The sequence below is a fragment of the Sus scrofa genome, chromosome 12 (genome assembly GCF_000003025.6).
Source record: "Sus scrofa isolate TJ Tabasco breed Duroc chromosome 12, Sscrofa11.1, whole genome shotgun sequence".
NCBI classification, from domain to species: domain Eukaryota; kingdom Metazoa; phylum Chordata; class Mammalia; order Artiodactyla; family Suidae; genus Sus; species Sus scrofa.
In genome coordinates, this window is record NC_010454.4 from 54546555 (window position 1) to 54573927 (window position 27373).

Below are 27373 nucleotides of genomic sequence, written 5' to 3' on the forward strand. Positions count from 1 at the left end.
GCAGCTCAGATTTGATCCTGGCCTGGGAACTTCTGTATTCCATGGGAGGCCAAAAATTTTAAAAAGCTTTTAAAATAAAAAGTCAGATAAAATTAGGCAGAAGTAAGTGAGTCACGATTGAGGGGTAGAAGTGAATTCATGTTCTCCCTGTGCTTCTCGGGATTACAAAAACTGGACCTGGGTCCAAAGTGAGGTTCCTGGACCAGCATCAGCATCACTTGGGAGCTTGTCAGAAATATAGAATCTTGGCCCTACCACAGACCTCAAATCAGAATCTGCATTTGAGGGAGTTCCCGTTGTGGCTCAGTGGGTTACAAACCTGACTAGTATCCATGGGATGCGAGTTCAATCCCTGGCCTCACACAGTGGGTTAGAGGATCTAGCGTTGCCGGGAGCTGTGATGTACATTGCAGATGTGGCTCAGATCTGGTGTTGCTGTGGCTGTGACAAAGGCCAGCAGCTGCAGCTCCAATTTGACCCCTAGCCTGGGAATGTCCATATGCTGCAAGCGTGGCCCTAAAAAAAAAAAAAAAAAAAAAAGGAATCTGCATTTTAACTAGAGCCCCTGGGGATTTTTGTCAACATTAAAGTTTGAGGAGCTTCTATATTAGACCTGCTACCCCCACCCCCTTCTACACACACTTATTTTCATTGAACTAAAAGCATTCTCTTTTATGCTCAGTTTAAAAAAAAAAATCACCAGCCACGTCTGCACCTGACTATGACAATTTTTAATCTTTCCTTCAGGACATGTGCCCACTGGTCTAAAATGCCATCCTGACCAGGAACATCTGATTTACCCTCTGGGTTGCACCATCCTCATTCAGGCAATAAAAACTCAGGAACAGAATTTCCTACATGGGCACAGCAACAACGTCTCCTGTGTGACCATCTCCAAAAGTGGAGTTTACATTGCCTCCGGACAAGTCACATTCATGGGCTTCAAGGTGAATAAACCAAAAAAAAAAAAAAAAATCATTCACTGCGAATTGATTTAGAGGTGCCTCCAAGAAAAACTGCCCCGCTTCTGAATAGCTCTGCGCTGCCCTGTTTACATCCTTCCTCTTCTTCTCTTGTCATCTCTTGAGACTCACTTGCATTCCATCAGGCTGCACCTGAAGGAACCTGGCAGGTTTATACCCGATGTTGCAGCTTGCGACGGGTAATATGAAAGTCCCTTCTCATAACTGTTTCCATTTTGCTGCTGTCCTGTTGGTGAAAGGTACTCTAATTTCTAAAAAAGTGAGGAGCGATTATTTTTCACGCAGAAGGGTAGCTATCTCCTCCGATTCTTTTGTTTTGTTTTGTTTTTGTCTTTCTAGGGCGGCACCCATGGCACATGGAAGTTCCCAGGCTAGGGGCCTAGTCGGAGCTACAGCTGCTGGCCTACACCAGAGCCACGGCCATGCCAGATCTGAGCCGCATCTGTGACCTAAACCACAGCTCACGGCAATGCCGGCTCCCCAACCCACTGGGCGAGGCCAGGGATTGAACCCGCAACCTCATGATTCCTAGACGGATTCGTTTCCCGCTATGCCACGACCCGGAACTCCTCCTCTGATTCTCTGAAAGCCTGTCAAGGACCTGACTGTGTATTCTTGCCCCCAGGCAGATATCATTTTGTGGGACTATAAGAAAAGGGAGCTGATGGCTCGGCTGTCGCTTCACAAAGGCAAAATTGAAGCTCTGGCCTTTTCACCAAATGATTTGTACTTGGTATCGCTAGGAGGCCCAGATGATGGAAGGTAATGAATTAAGCATATTTACTTGTTTTTCCACCAGGCATATTTCCAGTGTTAAGTAGCCTCTCCTTTCTAACAGTCTCTGTTGGCCTGCTTGTATTTAAGGAAAGCAGTTCTCAAGCCCGCCCCTGCACTGGCATCAACTGGGAACTTCAGAAAATTCTAATGGTTGGCTCCACCTTTGGAGAGTTTGATCAGCTGGCTTTGGCTTCAGAAGTTAGAAAGAGGAGTTCCTGTCATGGCACAGCAGAAATGAATCTGACTAGCATCCGTGGGGATGCAGGTTCGATCCCTGGCCTCGCTCAGTGGGTTAAGGATCCAGCGTTACCGTGAGCTGTGGCGTAGGTCACAGACACGGCTCGGATCCCGCATTGCCATGGCTCTGGTGTAGGCTGGTGGCTACAGCTCCGATTGGACCCCTAGCCTGAGAACCTCCATATGCCACGGGTGTGGCCCTAAAAAGACCAAAAAAAAAAAAAAAGTTGGAAAGACCTCCCAGGGGATTCTAAGGGGCAGCTAAAACAAGAGCCATTGCTGTAAAAGATGACATCATCCTTGTCATCCTCATCGTCCCCAACAGCTTTTTTTTTTTTTTCCTTTGACCACTTCCTGTGGGACATGTGTGTGCTGGGCATTTTAACTATCCTTTAAGCCTCATGACAACTCCATGGGGTGGGAGTTCTTGGGGCCACATGACAGATGACAATCTAAGGTTACCAGCAGCTAAGTTGCAGAGCTGGGGGGCTAACCCTGGCAGTGTGACTCCAGAGGTGGCATTTTTTTTGGGGGGGGAGGGCTGCCTGTGGCATGCGGAATTTCCCAGGCCAGGGATCAAATCCACGCCACAGCTGTGACCCAAGCCAGGAGCAGTGATAATGCTAGGTCCTTAACTCACTGGGCCACCAGGGAACTCCCAGAAGTGGCATTTTTAACTTGCCTTGCCAAGACATGATCTTTGCCCTCAAGAATCTCACAATCAAGTTTAGTAGGCAGAGGATACATACAAATGAAACTTGGGGGGGGGGAGTATTTAAAAGTATTCTGTTAGGAAGAACATCAATGCAGTGCATATCCCTATATAAGTGCTAAAGGAAGGTGGATACCCCCATATAAATGCTAGAGAAGAAAAATAATAACACCTGGGGTTTGTGTAGGATTTATTTGTTTATTTATTTATTTTTGTCTTTGTGCCTTTTCTTAAGCCACTCCTGCGGCATATGAAGGTTCCCAGGCTAGGGGTCTAATCAGAGCTGTAGCCACCAGCCTATGCCAGAGCCACAGCAACACAGGATCCGAGCCGCGTCTGCAACCTACCCCGCAGCTCACGGCAATGCCGGATCCTTAACCCACTGAGCAAGGGCAGGGATCGAACCCAAAACCGCATGGTTCCTAGTCGGATTGGCTAACTACTGCACCACGACGGGAACTCCCCCCACCCTCTATGTTTTTAGGATTGAATACTTAGGTGCACATCTACAGGTATTTTCTCGTATGAGCTGCACAAGTTAAGTACAATGAAAATATGGGGAACGTAGGTCGGCATGTTTTTACATCAACAAGGTTTGTATTATCTGCATGTAATAGGTATATTATTGAGAAATCTCTTAATATATAGCAAATCCACAAAATCGTCATGAGACTTCCTCCTTTCATAGTCATTCTCCGGCCATGGAAATAGTCCCAGTTCCCTGGCCCATCCCCATTTGACAGGTTTTTGTTGTTGTTGTTGTTGCTGTTTTCATAAGAAAGGCATTCAAGAGTTTCCTGGTAGCACAAAAAGTTAAGGATCTGGCAGTGTCACTGCTGCAGCGCGGGTCTGATCCCTGGCCCAGGCACTTCTTTATGCCGCAGGCATGGCCGACAAGAAAGAAATGCATCCACAAATCGTCCATTAACAGTCTTAGCTCAACTGAGGGGGGCTGTTCTCAATCCTGGGTGCACCCTGGAATCAGCCGAGGAAGTAAGACCACGGATGCCGGGGGCCCGGCCCCAGAGATTCTTCAAGCTCAGCAGTTGGCACCTCCGTCCCTACCCCTTGCCAAAAAGTTGCCAAGGCTAGGCCTTGGGGGAGGAAAAATGGCCCCTTAACCAAGATTAATCTGCAACATCATTCATTTCCTCTGTAATTTCAAGCTTGATTTTTGGCTCTCTAAAATTTATTTGCAGAAAATCAGGGAATGTTGAGACAAACATTCTAAAGAAAAATAAACTTTGCTCTGCTAGGAAAATGCAATATGCCCATCCCTGAACAGCCACGGTCTGAGGACCATGGGGTCCTGGGGACAGGTTTTGGACAGTCATGGGTCAACCCTGCCGTGTGGAGGGGCCATTCTCCCCAAAGCCCCTGGGGTCTCCACAAAGGGGGAGAAGCAGAAGGGATGCTGGGAACATTGTAAAATTTGCATATGCAGGAGTTCCCATCATGGCTCAGTGGTTAACGAACCTGACTAGCATCCATGAGGATGCAGGTTCGACCCCTGGCCTCGCTCAGTAATCCAGTGTTGCCGTGAGCTGCGGTGTAGGTAGCAGACATGGCTCGGCTCCCGAGTTGCTACGGCTGTGTGGCTACAGCTCCAATTGGACCCCTTGCCTGGGAACCTCCTTATGCCATGGATGTGGTCCTAAAAAGACCAAAAAAAAAAAAAAAAAAGTGCATATGCATACATATAAAATATTTTGTAACCTATCTATGAATTTTTTGCATGAATGTTGTCGTACTGACAATGTTGTAATACAACCTGCTTTGGCTAATTTTATATTAAGAACATCATCTGTATTATTATCTATCTATACGTCTATATATCAAAATATAAACTACACATATATACACATATATATCCCTCTCTGCAATGACTGTATGCTATTCAACTGTACGGATATGCTGGGATTTATTTGGCCAAGTATCTATGTTGGTTTCTTGTATTTATTTTTAGATCTTGAACTTATTTTTGAAAAATCAAAGCTATAGCTGCTCACAGTTTATTAAGACAGTGCGTTGTCCTACTAACACACTAAATGAAATAACATAAGATAAAATGTGCCTATGCTAAATCTTTAAGCCGAAAGATTTAAAATTCACATCCCCTCCACCATACAGAGTTCTACTCTCTGGAGGCACCAGGATTCTTTTTTTTTTTTTACAGGCTTATTGAGAGTCACTTCACATACCATAAAATCCATCCATTCAGGATATACCGTAGAGTGGTTTTTAGTGGAGGGTTCGTCGAGTGCGGGGGTGTGTGTGTGTGTGTTTTGGCCAGAATACTTCCCCAAGGACATTTTCACAGTTGTATAACTGTCACCACAATCACTTCTGGGACACGTTCAACACCTCAAAGTGAAACCCCGTAGCCACCGGCAGTCACTCCCCATTCCCGCTCCACGGCTGTCCCCCGGCCCCAGGCAACCTTCCGTCTCTATAGACCTGCCTGCTCTGGATGCTTCACATACGTGGAATCATGCGCTGTGCGGCCTTTGGTGCCCGTTTTCACATTATATGGATTCGCCACATTTTTCCTGTCCATGACTTTAAGGTCGCTTCCACTTTTAGGCTAGTATTACAACGCCGTCGTGAACATTCCCGTACCAGATTTTGCCTGGAGGTCCATCTTTATTTCTCTCGGGCATGACGTTTTTTTTTTTTTGCTATTTCTTTGGGGCCGCTCCCACGGCATATGGAGGTTCCCAGGCTAGGGGTTGAATCGGAGCTGTAGCCACCGGCCTACGCCAGAGCCACAGCAACGCGGGATCCGAGCCGCGTCTGCAACCTACACCACAGCTCACGGCAACGCCGGATCGTTAACCCACTGAGCAAGGGCAGGGACCGAACCCGCAACCTCATGGTTCCTAGTCGGATTCGTTAACCACTGCGCCACGACGGGAACTCCGGGCATGACGTTTTAATGGTCTTTTTTATTTTGGCTCATCCAGGCTTTACCCCTTTCAAGAGATATGCCTCTCGAATGTTCCACATTAGATGGTATCTATCAACTTCCTACTGAGAAAAATGCCTTTACAGCTCTCGTACCACCTCCTCCCTCCGGGTTCCTGGCAATCTTGGTTATACCTTGATTGCAGACTGCCTGCGATAATACATTCTACTGGTAGAAAATGTGAGAAATGTAGGTGGGCAATTTGTTTGTTTGTTTGTTTATGGGGGATTGTTTTTTGTTTTGTTTTGTTTTGTTTTTGTCTTTTTAGGGCTGCACCCGTGGCATGTGGAAGTTCCCAGGCTAGGGGTCGAATCGGAGCTGCAGGTGCGGGCCTACACCACAGCCGCAGCCATGCCAGACCTGAGCTGTGTCTGTGACCTACACCACAGCTCACGGCAACGCTGGATCCTTAAACCCACTGAGCGAGGCCAGGGATCGAACTTGCATCCTCACCGATACTAGTCAGATTCCTTACCGCTGAGCCACGACAGGAACTCCGGTCGGCATGTTTTTCCATCCACGAGGTTTGTACCATCCGCATTCTTTTCTCTTGAATACTTTGATTCCAGTGTCTAATGTAACACCCGCCCCCCCACATACCTTTGTTATATTATTCACCAAACACTACTCAATTTAGGGCTAAATTGAACTCAGAAAGACAGAAATATCTCCCAAAACAGTGCTTCTCAAAGTATGGTCCCCGGATCAGCAGCATCAGCATCACCTGAGACTTTTTAGAAAAATCTATTTCTCAGGCTCCACCCCAGACCTACTGAATCTGAAAGTCTGGGGGTAGGTCCTAGAACTTTCTGGGCTCGCAAGCCCTCCAGGTGAAGCAGATACATGTTCAAGTTTAAAAACACGCCTTTCTTTCGTCCTCTTTCTTGCTTTTAATTAATGAAGTAATTTCTTTTTTTGCCGGAGTACGTCCCCAGGGAAATTTTTTATCAGAGGGCAATGAGGGGTAAAGGTTTATGCCCCGCAGGTCTGAAAAGTCTTTCTTTTAGCCTCAGACTTGATTGATAGGCTCATGGGTTTCCAGCCTCATAATCCTCTTCCTTCCAAACTTTTTCAAGGTCTCCCATTTGTCTTCTAACACCCAGGGTGATTGAGGAGACATCTGGAGGGGGGCTGTGTGGTGAGAGTAATTCTTTTGTTCTTTTGCAAGTAACTGCTTTTATTTTTTCCTTCTAGAACCACTAAAAGAGCCGATTCTTATTTTGAAAGCCCGTTTCTGACTCTTTGTCCTTTGGTCTGGGCAGTGTGGTGGTGTGGAGCATAGCCAAGACAGAGGCCATCTGTGGCAGCCCAGCAGCCGGCCTCAACGTGGGCAACGCCACCTCAGTCGTCTTCTCCCAATGCCATGATGAGATGTTTGTCACCGCCGGAAAGTAAGCATCTGCAGTCAGGGGTTTTGGAACTCATGAATCACTTGACTGGTCATCCCACTGCAGGGAGATGTGGGTTTTGTCCTGGAAGAAGACCCCCCATCATGATTTTCATGATTTGGGAGTCATTAAAAATTCTTCTGGAGTTCCCGTCATGGCTCAGTGGTTCACGAATCTGACTAGCATCCATGAGGACGCAGGTTTGATCCCTGGCCTCGCTTAGGGGGTTAAGGATCTGGCGTTGCCATGAGCTGTGGTGTAGGTCGCAACATGGCTTGGATCCTGTGTTGCTATGGCTGTGGTGTAGGCTGGTGGCTACAGCTCTGATTGGACCCCTAGCCTGGGAACCCCATATACCTTGGCAGCGGCCTTAAAAAGACAAAAAAAAAAAAATTCTTTTAGGGAGCTCCCACCGTGGCGCAACAGGATCGATGGCATCTTGGAAGTGCTGGGACACAGGTTTGATGCCCCACCCTGACACAGTGGGTTAAGGATCCAGCATTGCTGCGGCTTCAATTGCAACTGGGGCTGGGATCTGACCCCTGGCCCAGGAACTCCATATGGAGCAGGGCAGCCAAAACAAGGAAATAAAAAAAATCCTTTGAGGCGAAAGTCTTTTTAAATACGGTTATTTGAACACATTCTGTGCTTCCTACTGAAAAGGTTCTGCCGATCTGCTAAACCCACTGCAGGCTCTGGTCTGTCTGTTACTGACGACACATCGCCCGCCATCCCCACTCACAGGGTAATTTGCCCAGTTGCACCGATTCGCTTACTGGTGGATCTTCCCACCTGCTCTTCATTTAGGTCTCACAATGAGAGTTTGCAAAGGAACCGCTCCAGGAAGCTTCAAATGTTTGACCATCAGCCATGTGAGCTCCTTTCTGGTAGGGTCGGCTCCAAGCCACGGAGAAGGGGGGCACCAAGCTGAAGGTCTGAACAGAGGCCAGCATCTGACCACCGGAAGAAATCAATTTACAGATCCACCCATCAGAGCCCTGTTGGGAGCGTGACGTGCAAGTTAAACCTGTGTCAAGGCATTTTGTGTCACGTATCAGTTCAAAGGTCAGAGATCCGTGACTGCACGGCCAACGCCTCTGCTGGGTGGCACTCTCCTTTTCAACCCGCCGGTGGTCTCCCGTGAAAGTCACACACTGTCGGTTACTTTTCCAGCCAGAGGAAAGAATTCCTGCTCCTCCCATCTCTGCTGTTTCCTGTCCCACTACCTGTGACACCAGGAATGCAACCGTTCCATGGCTAATTATGAAGCAGGATTTATTCAGAGACCCTAAAACTAACTGGCTGGCATGAAAACCTACTTGAATTTAAGTTTAAAAAAAAAAAGTGTTTAGGACAATCTTTATTCTCGGTCTGCTTTAATTTCATGTGACACTGGTAATGGAGAAAAAGCTGGCATCCTTTTTTTTTTTTTTTTTTTTTTAAGGTCACACCCACGACATATGGAGGTTCCCAGGCTAGAGGTTGAATGGGAACTACAGCCAGCAGCCTACACCACAGCCATAGCAATGCAGGATCCGAGCTGCATCTGTGACCTACACCACAGCTCACGGCAACACCGGATCCTTAACCCACTGATCGAGGCCAGGGATCGAACCTGCAACTTCATGGTTCCTAGTCAGATTCATTTCTGCTGTGCCACGACGGGAACTCCAAAGCTGGCATTCTTAAGTATGGTACCATGTACCCTGGGTTCTCCACAATGGCTTCAATTTCTCGTATTCCATTATATTGTCCCCCATCAGACGTGCTGCAGACTCCAGTGTTTCAGCATCCAAATGACATCTACCCAAGAGGCCAAGGAAAAGCTGATTGTCTTTAGTTTGGAAAGTATATTCACAATACTGTGGAGCACTATGTGCCTAACGCTGAGGCTTCAAAAAAAAGGAAAATGAAATTGATGAACGTATTTTTATTTTTATTTTTGAATGTATTTTTAGATTAATTTTTTCTATTTAAGACATTAGCTGAAGTCTTTTTTTTTTTTTTTTTTTTTTTTGTCTTTTTGCTATTTCTTGGGCCGCTCCCGCGGCATATGGAGGTTCCCAGGCTAGGGGTCGAATCGGAGCTGTAGCCACCAGCCTACGCCAGAGCCACAGCAACGCTTGATCCGGGCCGCGTCTGCAACCTACACTACAGCTCACGGCAACGCCGGATCGTTAACCCACTGAGCAAGGCCAGGGATCGAACCCGCAACCTCATGGTTCCTAGTCGGGTTCGTTAACCACTGCGCCACGACGGGAACTCCGTAGCTGAAGTCTTGGTGATGTTCGCCTCGATATTTTTATACAACTATTAATTCAGCGTATAATGATGAAATAGCATCTATGGGCCAAGTCCCAGGTTAGGGGCTGATTTTGTTTGACTCTTAGTTGTTTAGTCTCATTTCTCCATAAGACCGGACATTCCATAATGATGCCTTCCCTTTAAAACACTTCCTCATGGAGTTCCCATCGTGGCTCAGCAGGTTAAGGGCCTGACCTTGTCTCTGTGAGGATGCAGGTTCCATCGCCAGCCTCCCTCAGTGGGTTAAGGATCAATGCGGCCCCAAGCCAAGCGCGGGGGGCAGAAGCCGCAGGAATCTGGCGTTGCTGTGGCTGTGGAGTAGACCGCAGCTGCAGGTCCAATTCTGCCCCTAGCCTAGGAACTTCCATATGCAGTGGGTGTGGCCATAAAACAAACAGCACCCCCCCAAACTGCCTCACGACCCTGTACTTTGAATGAAACCCACTTGATGAATTCCGCTGTGCTTTGCTTATCTGTTTGTACGTTTGTTTTTGCTCGGGGATGGAGTATTCGATTCAAAGTGAGACAGCTGGATGTGAATCCTTGCTCCTCTGTGTGGAGGCTCTGCATTTTCTCATTTGGAGCGTGGGCGGTTGTGAGTTTCGAGTGGAGTGCAATTGGACCTCCGTTTCCCTGGTTCCTCATCCGCAGATTCAACCAACCATGGATCACGTACGGGCATTTAGGATCCGCGGGTAGTAGAATCTGCGAGTGCGGAATCGCAGATGCAGAACCAGCGAACACGGAGGAGGACCCCCCCCCCCGCCCGCCCAGGGCCCCTGAGCATGCGTGGATGCTGGTGTCCGAGGCGGGGCGTGGGACCAGCTCCCGGGACGCTAAGGGACGACTTTATCTTAGGTAGATCACCAGTCCACAACAAATCCTCAAACATAGCTAGTTCTCGTCCTTTCAGCTTCTCCTTCAAGGGACTAGAGAAAACAGAGAAGAGGTGGAGTGTGTATCCAATGGGCATCCATTTGATGGTGAGTTTCTCTTCTGTAGTGGGACAATTCGAGTGTGGGAACTGGATCTCCCAAACCGAAAGATCTGGCCAACCGAGTGCCAGACGGGACAGATGAAAAGAATAGTCATGAGCATCTCAGTAAGTACTGCTCTAAGTCTTATTTTAGGTAACTGTTGGTACAAGTTCCTCTTAACAGTACTGCCCAAGAGAGGGGTGTGTGTGTGTGTGTGTGTGTGTTATACATGTGTGTACTTACATGCCCCTTGGGTTGGGGGTCGGGAGGTGAGGTCTAGACCTAAGGGACCTCGATGGAGGAGTCACAGGTGAGCAAGTCTCAGTACAGGAGCTCCTGTGGGAAGCTGCCTCGCCAGCTGGGAAGTGACCTGTGTCTGCCATCAGACCGCAGAAACCTGCCTGCCCTGGAGGAAGTAGTGTAGCCAGAAGGTGCTCAGAGCCCACAGCACATCCCTGTGGAAATTTTACGCTATTTCTGCACCGCAAAGGAAGTTCCTAACAAGTTTCTTCTTGCTGAAATGCAGTCGCCTCCATAAAGAGGAATTATGCATATGGTTTTTGTTTTGTTGTTTGTTTGCTTGCTGGCTTGTTAGGGCCACACCCGTGGCATATGAAAGTTCCCAGGCTAGGGGTCGAATTGGAGCTGTAGCTGCCAGCCTGCACCACAGCCATGGCGACGTGGGATCCAAGCCTCGGCTGCAGCCCACACCACAGCTCACCGCAGCGCCAGATACCAACCCACTGAGCAAGGCCAGGGATTGAACCTGCACCCTCATGGATACTAGTCAGAGTCATTTCCTCTGTGCCACAACAGGCACTCCCTATTTATATGTTTTTAATGTGGATTCAAATATTCAGACATATAGCCCTGTTCTCCATTGACTTGTTCCTCTTGTTTAATGCGGACTCATTTTTTGCATGTAGACTCTGGGAAGCAGGAGATAAAGCACACCTTTATCCTAGGAGCCATTCGAGGGTGACTCATGATGTGTCCGCTAACTGCAGACGCAGGCTGACCTCCGGTGAAATGCACCGACTGACTGAGTCTACTATTTCCCCCAGTTCTGAGTATGGCCCTGACTCTGCTCCCCCCTAAAGCTGTTCTTACCCATCTTTGGGTCTCCGGAAACGGAAGTCACCATGGATGCCTTGGCAGGTCTTTGTGGAGTTCAGAGAAAATTCATCCCATATCTTGTCAGTGGCTCATGGCATCGCTGGGGACAACTAGGTTCTCAGGGTTCCTTTTCTCTCTGATCCCCAGATGGCCAGTGACGATAGCTTTTTCTACCTTGGCACCACAACTGGAGATATTCTAAAGATGAACCCTAGGACCAAGCTGCTGGCAGACACTGGGCCCGCTAAGGACAAATTCAGCCTGGTGAGTAGCGACCGTGGAAATCTGGTCTGCTCTGCTGTTTTCTAGTGATTTCTTCCCTCCACGAGCAGCACAGGCTTCTGGCAAGAGTCCGGAAAGAAAATGACAAGTCTGGAGTTCCCATCGTGGCTCAGTGGTTAACGAATCCGACTAGGAGCCATGAGGTTGCGGGTTCGATCCCTGGCCTTGCTCTGTGGGTTAAGGATCTGACATTGCCGTGAGCTGTGGTGTAGGTCGCAGATGCGGCTCAGATCCCGAGTTGCTGTGGCTCTGGCGTAGGCCGGCAGCTACAGCTCTGATTCACCCCGTAGCCTGGGAATCTCCGTTTGCCACGGGAGCAGCCCTTAGAAAAGGCAAGACAAAAAAAGAAAGAAAGGAAGGAAGGAAGAAAGAGAGAGAGAGAGAGAGAGAAAGAAAATGACAAGTCTAAAAGGTAACCATTCATACAAGTTCCTATTAGGTTACAAAGCTGCACCTGAATTTGGCAAGGTGTGTCGACTAGCTCTTTCGAGCCCTCATCACTTATCTTCAGGACAGAGGTATTCCTTGGAATTCTCAACTAGGAATTAGTTTTCACATCTTCAAAGCTTCGGGTCTGTGGATTTGTGATTTGCAACAGAAATGGTTCCAGCATTTGGGCAGCCCCATTGCCGTGTGTAAGAGACACAGGTTCTTTGATTTATAAGACTATGTATCATTTTTTTCTAATCTAACAACCAGATCTTAGATTTTTGGCCTCCACTGACATTTTGAGTCATCAGCAAGACCTTGAAATTGTTTGTTGTTTATATTTGCAGAATCCCTAGCAATTCTGGTTAAAAGTTCAGTGAGAGGCTTTGATATTTAAACCAAATGAAAAGCCTGCCATCAAAGGGTAATTGGACAGAATAAGTCCTGCTATTTCCAGGGCCCCGGAAAGTTCTAAATGCTGTTTCCACGAAACTTTTGACTTTGAAAGCTTCTACCAGACTCTGCACCTGCCTATCTCCTGTCTGATAACAGAGCAGATGGTTCTGGGAGTTCCTTGGTGATCTAGTGGTTAGGATTCAGCACTTTCACCCCTGCGGCCCGGCGTTCAGTCTCTGGCCTGGGAACTGAGATCCCACATCAAGCTGCCGCACACAGTTTGAACAGATGGTTCTAACGAAGGTTAGATACTTGTCATAGTCCCAAGAAGCTTTGAAATATTGTACCAGGTTCCTGGGATGATGTCAGAGTTTTCTCGATCATAGTAGCTTTTTTTTTTTTTTTTTTTTTTTTTGATCTTTCTGCCTTTTCTAAGGCTGCTCCCGCGGCATATGGAGGTTCCCAGGCTAGGGGTCTAATCGGAGCTGTAGCCGCTGGCCTATACCAGAGCCACAGCAACGTGGGATCCAAGCCGCGTCTGCGACCTATGCCACAGCTCACAGCAACACCGGATCCTTAACCCACTGAGCAACGCCAGGGATCGAACCCGCAACCTCATGGTTCCTAGTCAGATTCGTTAACCATTGCGGCCACAACGAGAACTCCTTGATCATATTAGCATTTAATAGTCAATCTTTTAAGGAAATGCATGAGGATGGGAGAAAGCTATAGCACAGGTAGAGAAGAGTTTAGGAATAACCCCACGGGAGAGCCAGGTGCCCTCCAAATCGGTGTTTTCCAAATTATTTTTTAGGGGAGGGATTCCAATATGTTAAATAGACAAAAGCAAAGCAGGTCAGGTGAAAGAAGGACGAGGCTCAGAGGCCTGCCAGTTCCGACTCCTGGGACACCTCCAAAGGGCCCCATAAAACACAATGTGAAAATTCTGATCTGGATATTTTTGCCTCCGTAGCACTTGGAATGTGAGTGCCTCTCCAGAAAAGATGCTGACTCTTCTTAGGGTTCCTCAAACCTTGGGAGCTTCAGCTTCCTGGGGATGCTTTAATACCTAATTTGAGTTCCATGGTGAATCCCCTCAGGCAGTGTTTCTGAGATGCCTTTGACACAAGTGGAAAGAAAGTCATTCTTTGGGCATAAAGGGACGGGCAGTATCACCGGAGCCTTTTGGTTTTGAACATCAAGGAACCTCGGGCAGTTACCCGTTTTGAATCGCTCCTGAAATGTTGGCTCTAGTTGTTGTAGGTCAATTATACTTCAATAAAAAAAATAAACAACCCCCCCCAAACTTAAAACGAACAAAAACCTTTGCTCTGAGGTTAGAAAGATAAAGAACTGGAATGGTTTCACATGCACCTGTTAGGCATTGAGCCCTGGAACAAAGACGACGACAACGATGATCAGGAGTCCCCGCCGTGGCTCAGCGGTTCACAAATCTGACTCGCATCCATGAGGACGCAGGCTCGATCCCCAGCCTCACTCAGTGGGTTAAGGATCCGGCGTTGCTGTGGCTGTGGAGTAGGCCGGGAGCTGCAGCTCCCATTCGACCCCTAGCCCAGGGAGTCTCCGTATGCTGCAGGTTTGGCCCAAAAAAGCAAAAAAAAAAAAGAAGAAGACCACGATCATCATAATTTTAAAACCATTACATGCTCAGTAGGTGTTGATGGGGTCAGACGTGGAGTGTCGCTCCCTCCGTGAACGACCTCCTTGGATCCTCACCGTAGTCTGATGAGACCTAAGGACCATTTCATCCCGCTTTACAGATGAGGAAACTGAGGCCTGTACCTTTCGCATCTCTTGGCCGGCAAGTAGGAGAACTGGTGTTGGGTCCCAGGCAGACTGTGAACTTGAACAATACCTACAGTTTCAAAAACATTTATTTAAAAATTACATGTATGAGGAGTTCCCGTCATGGCCCAGTGGTTAACGAATCCGACTAGGAACCATGAGGTTGCAGGTTCGATCCCTGGCCTTGCTCAGTGGGTTAAGGATCCGGTATCGCCGTAAGCTGTGGTGTAGGTTGCAGACGCGGCTCGGATCTGGCATTGCTGTGGCTCTGGCATAAGCCGGTGGCTGCAGCTCTGATTCGACTCCTAGCCTGGGAACCTCCATATGCCAAGGGAGTGGCTCAAGAAATGGCAAAAAAGAAAAAAGACAAAAAAAATTACATGTATGAAAGCTTTGAAGCTCTGTGGAATTCTTTATCCCCTGCTTCCCCGAGCCCCGAACAGATGCTAAAAATATCTGGTCTTCAGGCTTGTTTCCTTATGGGCCAGGCATTCGCCCCATGGTCCTGCGGCCGTGCTTTTGGAGTGGGGGTGGGGTGGGGCGCAGGAGAGGGCAGCTGGCTTTCATAGTCTCCAGCCTTGGGTTTCTTTTCTCAAACATCATAGGGTGCCTTTTGAGCCAGAAGAGGCGACATTCAATGTAAAGTAATTTGAGGGGACATTATATTTGTTTTATGATAGTCAAGCTTCATTAAGATGCAAACCGATAAAGTCACTAGCTATATTCCTATTGATTGTTTTATAAGAAGATATTGGTCATGCACATTTTAAAATAAAGACTTCCTAGCGGGTGCTATGCAATGGCCATCATTCATCCGCAAACACTGAAGATGGCCTTAAATTGGAATAGGTTTCCTTTTATTGGCAAGTTGATTGCTGCATTTAGTTCAGAAAATATGGTCTCTTTGCGAGATAGGAATGGAGTGCTGGTGAAGACACTGGCAACGGAGAAACCGATGTCGCTGTGGCTGGGCTTCAACCTTTTGCTCTAACTGCATGAGTGCGTATAAAGTGTTGATTTTTAATGTATTCAGCATTCACAGGTGGTTTTAAAGGCTCGAGGTTTGGTGAAGCATGTTCGCTTCTTGCAAGACCAGGAGGGCTACTTCCTGGCCCAGGAGCTCAAGGTTGGCACTGAAGCCTCTTCGCCAGCTCAGGGGTCCTCACAGGCAGTAGCTTCCTTAGCGTCATCCAAACAACAGGGCCCTGGCCATGCCCTCTGTGTCAGATCAGGCATAGATTCCTAATGATGAAACCATTTGGGCCTTTTTTTTTTCTTTTTTCTTTTTTGTCTTTTTGCCCTTTCTAGGGCCGCTCCTGTGGCACATGGAGGTTCCCAGGCTAGGGGTTAATCAGAGCCGTAGCCACTGGCTTACGCCAGAGCCCCAGCAATGCAGGATCCAAGCTGCATCTGCAACCTACACCACAGCTCGTGGCAACGCCGGATCCTTAACCCACTGAGCAACGCCAGGGATTGAACCCGCAACCTCATGGTTCCTAGTTGGATTCGTTAACCACTGAGCCACAACGGGAACTCCAATTGGGCCATTTTCTTAATGCTCTTTTGTCCCCTAGGGAGTGTCAGCGATCAAGTGCCTGAAGACGGGGGGTTTATTGGTGGGCTCTGGAGCCGGATTGCTGGTCTTCTGTAGAAGCCCCAGCTACAAACCCATCAAGTAAGTTCCAGACCCCACAGGGTTTGGATTTGGAGAGACCCTCTAGAGGGAAGTTTGCTTAAAGCCAGCAACCAAGTGATATTGGCTAAGTGCTATTTGGTTAGTGAAGCTCATCCTGCTATTAAAATGAGTGGTGGGCATCACAATAGATGGCAGATTTTGGCAATGAAAAGACAGTGGCTTATGTTGAATCAAGTCAGAGCAATGCAGTGTTACCCAGGGGGATACTGCCCTTCTAATAAACACGTAAATTATTATTTAGCCAGTACGCTAGTCATGCAAGAGGAAACTTACCCAACCAATAACCTCAAATTTCAACCTTTCACAATTGGTTTATTCAAGGACATTTATTATGCAAGTTAATTTTTTTTTCTTTCTTTTTAGGGCTGCACCCCAGGGCACATGGAAGTTCCCAGGCTAGGGGTCAAATCAGAGCCGTAGCTGCGAGCCTACACCACAGCCACAGCAACACCAGATCTGAGCTGCGTCTGTGACCTACACCACAGCTCACGGCAACACCAGATTCTTAAACCACTGAGCGAGGCCCGGCATGGAACCTGCATCCTCAAGGATTCTAGTCAGATTCGTTACCACTGAACCATGGCAGGAACTGCTGTTTTTTTTAATTAATGAAGACATCATAAATACTTCCAGTATCACTACATAATCTTTTTAAAATGATGCTGGTAAAGCATATATACTCCATAACCTTTTAAATATGGCTAGGCACATTCTTTTTGAAGCTGCTTCTCCATAGAGCATTTAAGCATTCCATTACAATTGGATATTTAGGTTGTTTTCAACTTTTTACTCTTTTAAATAAGATTATAATAAAATCCTTTGACATAAAGGCTTTTTCCCTCTGATTTTAGGATCATTTCCCAGAAATGGAGTTAATAAAGTGTTGGGGTTTTTTTTTTTTTTGGCTTTTTTGGCTTTTTTGGTTGGGGGAGGCTGCACCTATAGCATATGGAAGTTCCCAGGCTAGGGGTCACATCAGAGCTACAGCTGCTGGCCTACTCCACAGCCACGGCAATTCAGGATCTGAGACTCACTTGTGACCTGTACCACATCTCACAACAACGCCAGATCCTTTAACCCACTGAGCAGGGCCAGGGATCGAACCCAGGTCCTCATGGATCCTAGCTGGGTTCGTTTCCACTGAGCCACAGTGGGAACCCCTAATAAAGTGTTCAATTGCCAAAGTCGTTTGTGCCCATTTGCTTGCCTGGAATGTTCCCTCTCTCTAAATCGCATGTTATATGACCCATTTCAGACTGACAAGCTCTCCTGACGATTGTAAGCCATGCTGGCCTCTCCCTTTGCTGACCACGGGCACTTGATATTGTAACTCCTGTCTTTCCAGTATGTCACCTCCTTGAAGGCAGGTCCCAGGTCATATGCCTCATTGTCTTCTCTCTAATGCTTAGTGGTTAATGAATCTTCCTTGATTGAGTAAATCTTCTTCCCCTTTTGCTTCTCCTTAAAGGAAAATCCAGTTACAAGGTGGCATCACTTCCATCTCACTTCGAGGGGAAGGACACCAGTTCTTCGTAGGAACAGAAGAGTCGCACATTTATCGTGTCAACTTCACAGATTTCAAGGAGACTCTTGTTACAACGTGTCACTTTGAAGCTGTTGAGGACGTTGTCTTTCCATTGTGAGTAGAAGGGAGTACAAATGATAAGAATGTGGACATTCCATGTCGTATGCAAGGAAATTTAATTTTATTAATGCATTTTTCAATGCCCATTAACCTAATCAATCATGATAAACCATAATAGATTATTATTTTTCTCTCCTTAAATTTTCCTCTTGTAGTGAACTGATTCGCTAGATTTTCTATTGGCTTTGCCAAGCAGCTACATTGGTTTTATGATTCAAATTTGGGCCTCTTTAGAATGTTGTCTTTGCTAGTAAATCCACCAGGGAAAAGGGTGAAAAGATTGGGAACACTTTTTTTTCTGTTTGCCCAAAGCTGTCTGGAGAAAGGCTTAGTGAGGACTTTTTACAAATGTCTTTCAAGTCATTTGTTTGCACGTCTTGGGTCTTCCAGAGTTGGCATGCTCGACGGCAGTGGGCATAAGATTGAGTTCTTTTGGATCTAGTTGCTCTCTATCTTGGTAAATCCCTCACTAAACCAGTGGAACAGAAAACTATCAACCGTTTTAATGTTAAAACGAGCAGTAGTCACAGTTTGCCAGTATCTGATTTTGAAACCTGTTTTGTCTTTGGTGAGATTTGTTCTGTGAGGTTGGTCACAGTTCTTGTTCCGAACTTCCTCAGTATTCGGCTTAATTTGCAAAACTTAAAATCAGTGTCATAAAGGTAGCAAGACTCACTTGGAGAACTTGGAGAACTTGGTCTTTAAGATTACAAAATATAGTTTGGGTTCCCTAAGTCTTTGTGATTAGGTTCTTCCAAATATTTCTAACGGTTAAAATGCCTTTTATCAGGTGAATCTTTATTTGAAAATTGGGTATTTCCTTTCTCTATCACTTTTCCTCTCTTTTTCTAAGGAGCTTGGTAAACTCAGTCTATAAAATCATTTGGTCCTGGTGCCTTACATAAGGGTAAGTTTTTAACTACCTTTTCAATTTCTTACGTAGTTATTAATCCATTCAAGATTTATACCTCTTTTTTCCTTGAAAATAGCTCTATTGATATATAATTTACATATCATGAAGTTCACCCATTAGAGTATACAATTCAATGGTTTTCTTAGTGGCATATTTACAGAGTTATACAACCATCGCCAAAATCTAATTTTAGGATATTTTATATCCCCAAAAGAAACATATCAGCAGTCACCACCCATTCTCTCTTTGGTCCCCCTCTCTGCCCTCTGCTGAGTTGTGGAGGCAGTTGAGTTCAGAGGAAAAACATGGAGAGAATGAGTATCATGTACAGGACTTCATGCTTCCTTTTCTTTGCTAATTTAGTCATGATCATGCATTTTGTTTTCAGCTGCTATTACTTGGTATACCAACACATTAATATAGGGAAAAATATGTATGAAACCAATGCAGCGTCTCCAATATTCTGCCATCATTTTCCTGTTTACTGATTACACATGAGCTAATATACATTCTGGAAGTATGCATTTTAGCAAAAGAAACTGTATGCCTTTTTCCAACTCTTTATTTTTAGCCCATTAGTAATGCTTAGTCTTTGATAAGTCTTGGTGTTTTCATAAAATTTAACCCATTCATACTTATTACGTTAAAAATTTTTTTTTTTTTTTTTAGGGAGTTTCTATCGTGGCTCAGCAGTTAACAAAGCCGACTAGCATCCATGAGGACATGGGTTCAATTCCTGGCCTTGCTCGGTGGGTTAAGGACCTGGTGTTGCCATGAGCTGTGGTTGTAGGTGGCAGACATGTCTCAGATCCCACGTTACTGCTACAGCAGCTACAGCTCTGATTCGACCCCTAGCCTGAGAACCTCCATATGTTGCGTGTGAGGCCCTAAAGAGACAAAAAGACAAAAAATTAAAAAAATAAAATTTTTTTTTGCTTGCCTCTTGGCATATGGAGTCTAGGCCAGGGATCTTATCCAAGCCACAGTTGTAACCTATGCCACAGCTGTGGCAATGCTGGATCTTTAACCCACTACACTGGGCTGGGGATCTAACCTGCCTCCCAGTGTCCCAGAGATGCTGTCAGTTCTGTTGTGCCACAACGGGAACTCTGTGCTTGCTACATTTTTAAAGCTTCGCTTTCACAGAATAGTTGTTTCACTGCTTGTGGAATTCCTGGCTGATGTTTTCTATTCATTCATTAGTTTGAACACATCATTCCTATGCCTTCTGGTTTCCCTTGTTTCTAGTGAGAAGTCAGTCTATAGTCTTATCATTGTTCCCTTCTTTTGTAACGTGCCATTTTTCTCTATTTCTAAGATTTTCTCTTTGGTTTTCATCAGTTTGACTATGACACGTCTTGACATGGTTTTGTTTGTGTTTATCCTGCATAGAAATTTGTTAGGATTTTTGGATCTGCAAACTCATGTTTTCCACCAAACTGGAAAATTTTCAGCCATTATTTCTTCAAAAATGTCTACATTTTCTCCTCCTGAGAGTCAAATTACATATGTGTTGAATAATATGAGAGATATAATCTCTGCTAGGGCTTTTGGGCTGTGTTTTTCTCTAATTTTGTTTCTCCACAGATCTGATCTGGCTGATTTCTCTCTCTCTTTTTAAAAAATTATTTATTTATTTATTTATTTATTTATTTATTTCGTCTTTTTGCCATTTCTGGGACCGCTCCCGTGGCATATGGAGGTTCCCAGGCTAGGGGTCGAATCGGAGCTGCAGCTGCCGGACTACACCACAGCCACAGCAATGCAGGATCCGAGCCGCGTCCGCGATGTACACCACAGCTCACGGCAATGCTGGATCCTTAACCCAATGAGCAAGGCCAGGGATCAAACCCGCAACCTCATGGTTCCTAGTCGGATTCGTTAACCACTGCGCCACGACGGGAACTCCTAATCTCTCAGATCTTAACCTAAGGATATTTATGGAGTAGGCTTAACTCCTGAGGAGGTAGATTGTCCATAAGGGGTAGGGAAAATTTAGAAAGTTTTCTAGATACCTTTATTCCATAACATTTGATTTTCATGGAAGTCTGTATATGTCCTTAAGAGCTCATCTTCCCCCAAGGAGGCTCTCATTCACCGAAGGCAGTGTCTGATATAAAACATGTCTTATTTCAAATAAATATTAACACTTTCACGTTGGCTTGATTTGATCTCTCTTGATCAGGACTGCCTGGCAAGAGGCTCCTGCTGTCTTGTTCTAGCACTTGCGGATTCTGAGTGACAGGTCCAGCATCATCATTTCATCTCAGCCCCAAAGCTGTATATGTGGAAAAGATCTACTTATTTTTCCATTGATTCCAACATGAGTAGATCTTAAAATAAGAGAGAGGGATTCTGTTTTTATGAATGTACTTATGCTGATAGATACGAATTTCTTTTTTCTTTGCTTTGCTTTTTAGGGCCATACCCACGGCACATGGAGGTTTCTGGGCTAGGGGTCTGATTGGAGCTACAGCTGCCAGCCTACACCACAGCCACAGCAATGCAGGATCCTTAACCCACTGAGCGAGGCCAGGGGTCGAACCCACATCTTCATGGTGACTAGTTAGGTTTGTTACCACTGAGCCACAATGGGAACTCCTAGATAGGAATTAGAGAAGTTTTTTGGGGAGAGGTTGTTTATTTTTCGTGGGGTTGTTTTTGTTGTTGTTTTTTTTTAGGACAACACCCGAAGCACATGGAGGTTTCCAGGCTAGGGGTCTAATTGGAATTACAGCTGCTGGCCTACACCACAGCCACAGCCATGCCAGATCCAAGCCGAGTCTATGACCTCCAGCACAACCCACAGCAACGCCGGATCCTTAACCCACTGAGCAAGGCCAGGGTTCGAACCCGCAACCTCATGGTTCCTAGTCGGATTTGTTTCCACTGTGCCACGACAGCAACTCCTCGAGAAGTTATTATATCTAAAAAGTACAGTCCCACAGAGACAGTAGTTAGGAATATCTATGTAGAGCAGGTGGTCTTTATTATGCCCTTGAATGACTCTATTTTCTCCTCCAAATTGGAATCATCTTTATTTTTGTTTTGACACATTGACATTTTTCATTTTATTTACAATTTGTCCCCTTTTTTTTTCTTGGCCGTGACGTGCAGTGGCTTGATATGAGATCTCCGTTCTTAGACCAGGGATTGAACCCAAGCCACAGCAGTGACAGCACTGAGAGTCCTAACCTCTAGGCCACCAGGGAACTCCCCTATAAGTTGTCCTTTTCCAAAAGAAAAACCAACAGACCAGCTACTCTGGGCTTCTCTTCCTCGTCCACAATCTCACATGTTTTCGTAACTAAGCAGAGAGGTGTTTGGGGTTATCTGCAAACGTGAATTCTGGCACCCTTGTCATTTTCTTTTTTGAAACTTTATCGAGGTGGTCTCCTTTACAGGAAAAGGCTTGTTTAGTCTCTTTTAATGTAAATATTCCACAGATGCATGTCGTCTCACATGTTACTTGCCATCCTCCAGTCAACCGGACATTGAAAGGTTTGTAAATTGACATTTTCTATTTGAGCAACTGTGTCCCAACCCTTCCTAGGAGAAAGGACTATGAAAGATTGTCCACAGGTGGTTTGAGGGCATTCGATGGCCTCTTACGCAAGAAAGCTGTAAGGCCACTGTGCCGGAGATAAAAGGTGTCTAAGAGGCATCCTCCTGGAGTTCCCGTCATGGCTCAGCGGTGACGAACCCAACTGGTATCCCTGAGGATGCAGGTTCAATCCCTGGCCTCGCTCAGTGGGCTAAGGATCCGGCATTGCCGTGGTATAGATCACAGATGCGGCTCGGATCTGGCGTGGCTGTGGCTGTGGTGTAGGCTGGCGGCTACAGCTCCAATTCATCCCCTGGCCTGGGAACCTCCATATGCCACAAGAGCGGCCCTAAAAAGACAATAAATATGTAAATAAATACAAGGCATCCTTCTCTCCATCCTCGTGAAACCCATTTCAGTGTCAAACATGCATCTCAGAATTGCCGTGTGTCCCTTATGGCTGCCCCTCTCATCCCCTTGGTGGCTTCTTTGCAGCGGCACCGCTGAGCTGTTTGCCACCTGTGCCAAGAAGGACATCCGGGTGTGGCACACGCTCTCCAACAGGGAGCTGCTTCGGATCACAGTGCCCAACATGACCTGCCACGGCATCGACTTCATGCGAGACGGCAAGAGCCTCATTTCCGGTAACGCCGACGGTCCAGGGTTTGGCTTCAGGCTCTGGCTGGGGCTTTGGTTCTTATCACTCCCATCCTTCCAGTCTCGACACGGGGATGACCTGGAACAGCCTCCCGGGGTCCAGCTGTTTCTCAACGAGTCCTCCTTGGAATTCCCTTCCGGGTGGGATACTGTCGGGGCCAGGAATTCCCGAATGGCAATGCTTCTTCCTCCAGATTGTTGCCTGTAGTATGTTGCTCTCTCGCGAGGAAGGAACTGGAGTGATTCCTTTACAAGATGCATCTGAGGCCTTAGTGAGCACAGGGCACTTATTCGAGAACCCCTTTTGTGGTTCAAGAGATTAAAAACCTGGAGTTCTCCTCGTGGCGCAGCGGAAACGAATCTGATTAGGAACCATGAGGTGGCAGGTTCGATCCCTGGCCTCACTCAGGGCGTTGCTGTGAGCTGTGGTGTAGGTCACAGACGTGGCTGAGATCTGGCATTGCTGTGGCTCTGGCGTCAGCCGGCAGTTGCAGCTTCGACTGGACCCCTAGCCTGGGAACCTCCATATGCTGAGGGTGCAGCCCTAAAAAGACAAAAAGAAAAAGATTAAAAACCTGACTTGAGGTTGTGTCTCCCAAGGGAATTCACCTTTAATTCAGTTGGTTATATTCCACCAAAACGTTTTAACATAAATTGCAGACGCCATGATCTTCTCCCTCTGAATCTCAGTACACACTGCTGAAAAGACTTGCCTATGAAATAGCAATTTCCCGGTGTTGCCTGAGTTCAAATCCGTAGTATGAATTTTCCCAGGGGCCAAAAGCAGACACACTGGTTCACGTCCACAGAAGGTCAGGCGGGGCTCGGGGGCAGCTGTTAGGGTGGTGACATCAGGAGCCCACCGCGTCTTCCTCTTTCCCCGGCTCTGTCTTCTGCGTTGGCGTCGCCCGCGGGGCCTGTCGTTGCCACAGTCTGGCCTCCAGGAGCTCTTGGCTTACCTGACCCTTAGAGCTGACAAACCTGGGGTCGAAAACCTTGGCATCACCGCCTCCTCTTTTCCTCTCCCGTCCCCCCTCCATCTGCCCCAAGGGCCCCCCTTCAGGATCCCGTCTCGAGGTGTCATCTTCTCCCTCGTCTCAGCTACCACATCTCTCTCCTAGATGGTTCTAGTAGCTTCCTGCCAGGACTCCATGCCTCTGCCCTTGCCTGTGACCCTGCTCCCCTGATTTGTCCTCAACACAGAAGCCAGAAAATGCTGTAAAGTGTGAGTCAGGTGGTGCCATTTCTAGGGCTCAAAGGTCTCGTCCTTTCTTTTTTTTTTTTTTGGTCTTTTTTGGGCATATGGAAGTTCCCAGGTGAGGGGTCGAATCGGAGCTGCAGCTCCCGGCCTACACCACAGCCACAGCAATGCCAGATCCGAGCCGCATCTGCCACCCACACCACAGCTCACGGCAATGCCGGATCCTTAACCCACTGAGCAAGGCCAGGGATCGAACCCACATCCTCATGGATCCTTCATTAACCACTGCGGCAGGAAGGGAACTCCAGACAGTCTCCGAAATTGCCCACAAGGTCCCAGGTGATCTCCCTCCTCCCCACCCCCACCCTCTTACCTCTGACCCCGCCTCTTGCTGCTCAGCCCCTGGAACCATACTTGCGTCTTTGCTGTTCCTAAGCCAGCCTTAGGACCTTTGCTCTAGCTGTTCGGTCTGCCTGGAATGTACTTTCCCCGACAGCCCCATGACTCACTTCCTCACCACCTCACGTCCTCGGGTCTTTGCCCGAATGGGATCTACCTGCAGCATCCTGTTTGAAATTGCTAAGGTCAGGAGGTGAGACTAGAGGTGATGGGAAGCCAGGCGGGCGAAGACCTGGGTGAAGAGCCTAAGAGGACGAGGGAACAGCGAGTGCAAAGGCCCTGAGGTGGGAAATCACTCAGTGTGTTTGAGGGACGGAAAGACGACCAGTGTGTCCGAAGCTTAGAGGGTCAGGTTGGGGTCAGGGTCAGGGTTCAAGGAGAACGGTATTAGAGGAAGTTGAAGAGGTCAGGTAGGGAGCAGGAACTGGTTACTGTGGAGAATAAAGGAGATGGACTTTCATTGTAAGAGCAGTGGAAGGGCTTTTTGAAAATTCTTAAAAGTAGAATTAAACTGGAAGCGTCTTGATCAAGGGGGTGCCATGATTTTAAGACGTTCGCCTTGGCCTCTGCATAAAAATTGATTGTAGGAGAGCAAGCATCCGAGCTGAGGGAGGAAGCTGGGCTCATATTCTGGGAGAGAGATGCCGGTGGCCTGGACCAGGGTGGTCCCCGGGGAGGGGTTGGGACGTAGCCAGGCTCGTTATGTTTTCAGCTGATGGGGCTTGTGATGGATTGCAGGTTGGGGTGGGTTGGGTGGCTGGAATAGAGAGGAATCTAGGATGGCTCTGAGGCTTGGGCAGTGCGATGGATGGTGGCAACTTTTATTGTGTTGGGGAAGAGGGCGCGAGTGGGGAAAGGAGCATCAGGTTTAAAGTGGGGTGAGGGGTGGGAAGCCAGCATTCACTGGGAGATGTTAAGTTCTACGTCCCAGATGCCATGTCAGCTAACTAGCTGGACGTGCAAGTTTCGAGGCTCATGGAGAGGTGGGAGCCCCAGCTCCCCAACTTCTCTCTCCTGGAGTGGGGTGCACCTGGAGGTGGGTTCAGCCGAGGCAAGCCTCTCATGTCCCTCTGCCAGATGTGGCCAGTTTGGAGAACCAGGGAAAAAGGCGACATGATTCCAGGCAGTTGGTGGGGGACCTGCCTCTGCCTCCCGTAACTACCACTGTCCCCCAGTCCTGCCTCTTACTTATGATTTCGGGGTGCCCCCATCAGCAGACAGTGTGAGCACTGATCCTGCACACCTTTTGTCTCCCCTTTATGCCAGCGTGGGATGACGGTAAAATCCGAGCCTTCGCCCCGGAGACAGGCCGGCTGATGTATGTCATTAGCAACGCTCACAGGATCGGAGTGACAGCCGTCGCCACCACCAGTGACTGCACCCGGGTCATTAGCGGCGGTGGGGAAGGGGAGGTAATGTTCTCGAAGGCAGAATCTTTTTTTTTTTTTTTGTCTTTTTTCTAGGGCCGCACCGTGGCATATGGAAGTTCCCAGGCTGTGGGTCTAGGCCAGGGATGGAACCCGCAACTTCTTGGTTCCTAGTTGGATTCGTTAACCACTGAGCCACCACAGAAACTCCCCAGAATCTTTTTTAAATAGCCCTTGATGTAGAGCAGCTGCCTCCATCAGGCACTAATTTGATTTTTTTCCAACTGTACAAGGAGTCATGCAGGACCAAATTAAGATTTTGATGAAACCTTCCCATTGTGGCTCAGCAGTAACAAGCCTGATCCAACAAGGATCCATGAGGTTGTGGGTTTGATCCCTGGCCTCATTCAGTGGGTTAAGGATCCAGCGTTGCCGTGAGCTGTGGAGTAGGTTGCAGACTCTGCTCGGATCCAGTGTTGCTGTGGCCGTGGCTATGGCTGGCAGCTGCAGCTCCAGTCCGACCCCTAGTCTGGGAACTTCCATATGCCATGGGTGTGGCCCTAAAAAGCCAAAAAAAAAGAAAAAAAAAGATTTTGATGAAACTCTGAAGTACATCAGAAAATAGAGTTCTAATAACATACACGCATAAATATATTTGTTCACAGAAAGGATATTACAGATCTGAAAGCGTTCCAAATGGAATTGAGCTAGGAATCCACGTTGGTGTTTGACCAGACTTCGTTTTTTTAAAAAAAACCATAGTTTTAGGGAGTTCCTCAGTGGCATCATACATTAAGGATCTGGCATTGTCACTGCGGTGGCTCGGGTCACTGCTGTGGCAAGGGTTTGGTCCCTGGTTCTGGAACTTCTGCATGCCACACGGGCTGTCAAAAAACCTGAAACAAAACAAACAACCCAAAGAAGCTATAAGCATCTGGCTGCATTATTGGGTTTTCTGGTAGAGTTGTGACAGTGTTTATCCGGTGTAGGACCTGCTCTAATAACCAAATACATTTCCTTTTACTGATTCCTTTTCTGACAGTTAGCGCGTCCTGCTGACAGTGTGGAAATTGTGTGGTGACGTGGTTCTATCACCTATGCATCTCATTTCAAGGTAGCAAAGGACTGTTGGTACTTTTAATGAAAGTGTATGTTGGCTTCGATGGGCTTGAGAACCACTGATTTTATTTTTTATTTTGTTATTATTATTATTATTATTATTATTTTGCCTTTTAGGGCTGCACCCATGTCATATGGAGGTTCCCAGGCTAGGGGTCGAATGGGAGCTGCAGCCTCTGGCCTACACCACAGCCACAGCAACACTAGATCCAAGCCGCATCTGTGACCCCACACCACAGCTCCCGGCAATGCCGGATCCTTAATCCACTGAGCAAGGCCAGGGATCAAACCCACAACCTTATGGATCCTTGTTGGATTCATTTCTGCTGCACCACAATGGAACTCCTTTTAAAAAATTTTTTTAATTTTTAAATTTATTATTTCTTAATTACATTTTATTTATGTATTTATTTATTTTGCTTTTTAGTGCCACACCCGTGGCATATGGAGGTTCCCAGGC

At 47.1% G+C, this 27373-nt stretch overlaps 1 protein-coding gene across 3 annotated transcripts in view; it reads left to right on the top strand.

The window, feature by feature from the left end:
• CFAP52 (cilia and flagella associated protein 52) overlaps window positions 1-27373 on the top strand; it is a 37080-nt gene that overhangs the window by 1856 nt on the left and 7851 nt on the right. The window contains exons 2-10 of one of the 3 annotated variants that reach the window (XM_021066267.1): window positions 748-947; window positions 1609-1745; window positions 6937-7065; window positions 10280-10349; window positions 11607-11723; window positions 15947-16047; window positions 17537-17707; window positions 22666-22814; window positions 25694-25839. In XM_021066267.1, the coding sequence (XP_020921926.1) occupies window positions 748-947; window positions 1609-1745; window positions 6937-7065; window positions 10280-10349; window positions 11607-11723; window positions 15947-16047; window positions 17537-17707; window positions 22666-22814; window positions 25694-25839 (1220 nt within the window). The other 2 variants (XM_021066266.1, XM_021066268.1) reach the window with 2 other exon arrangements.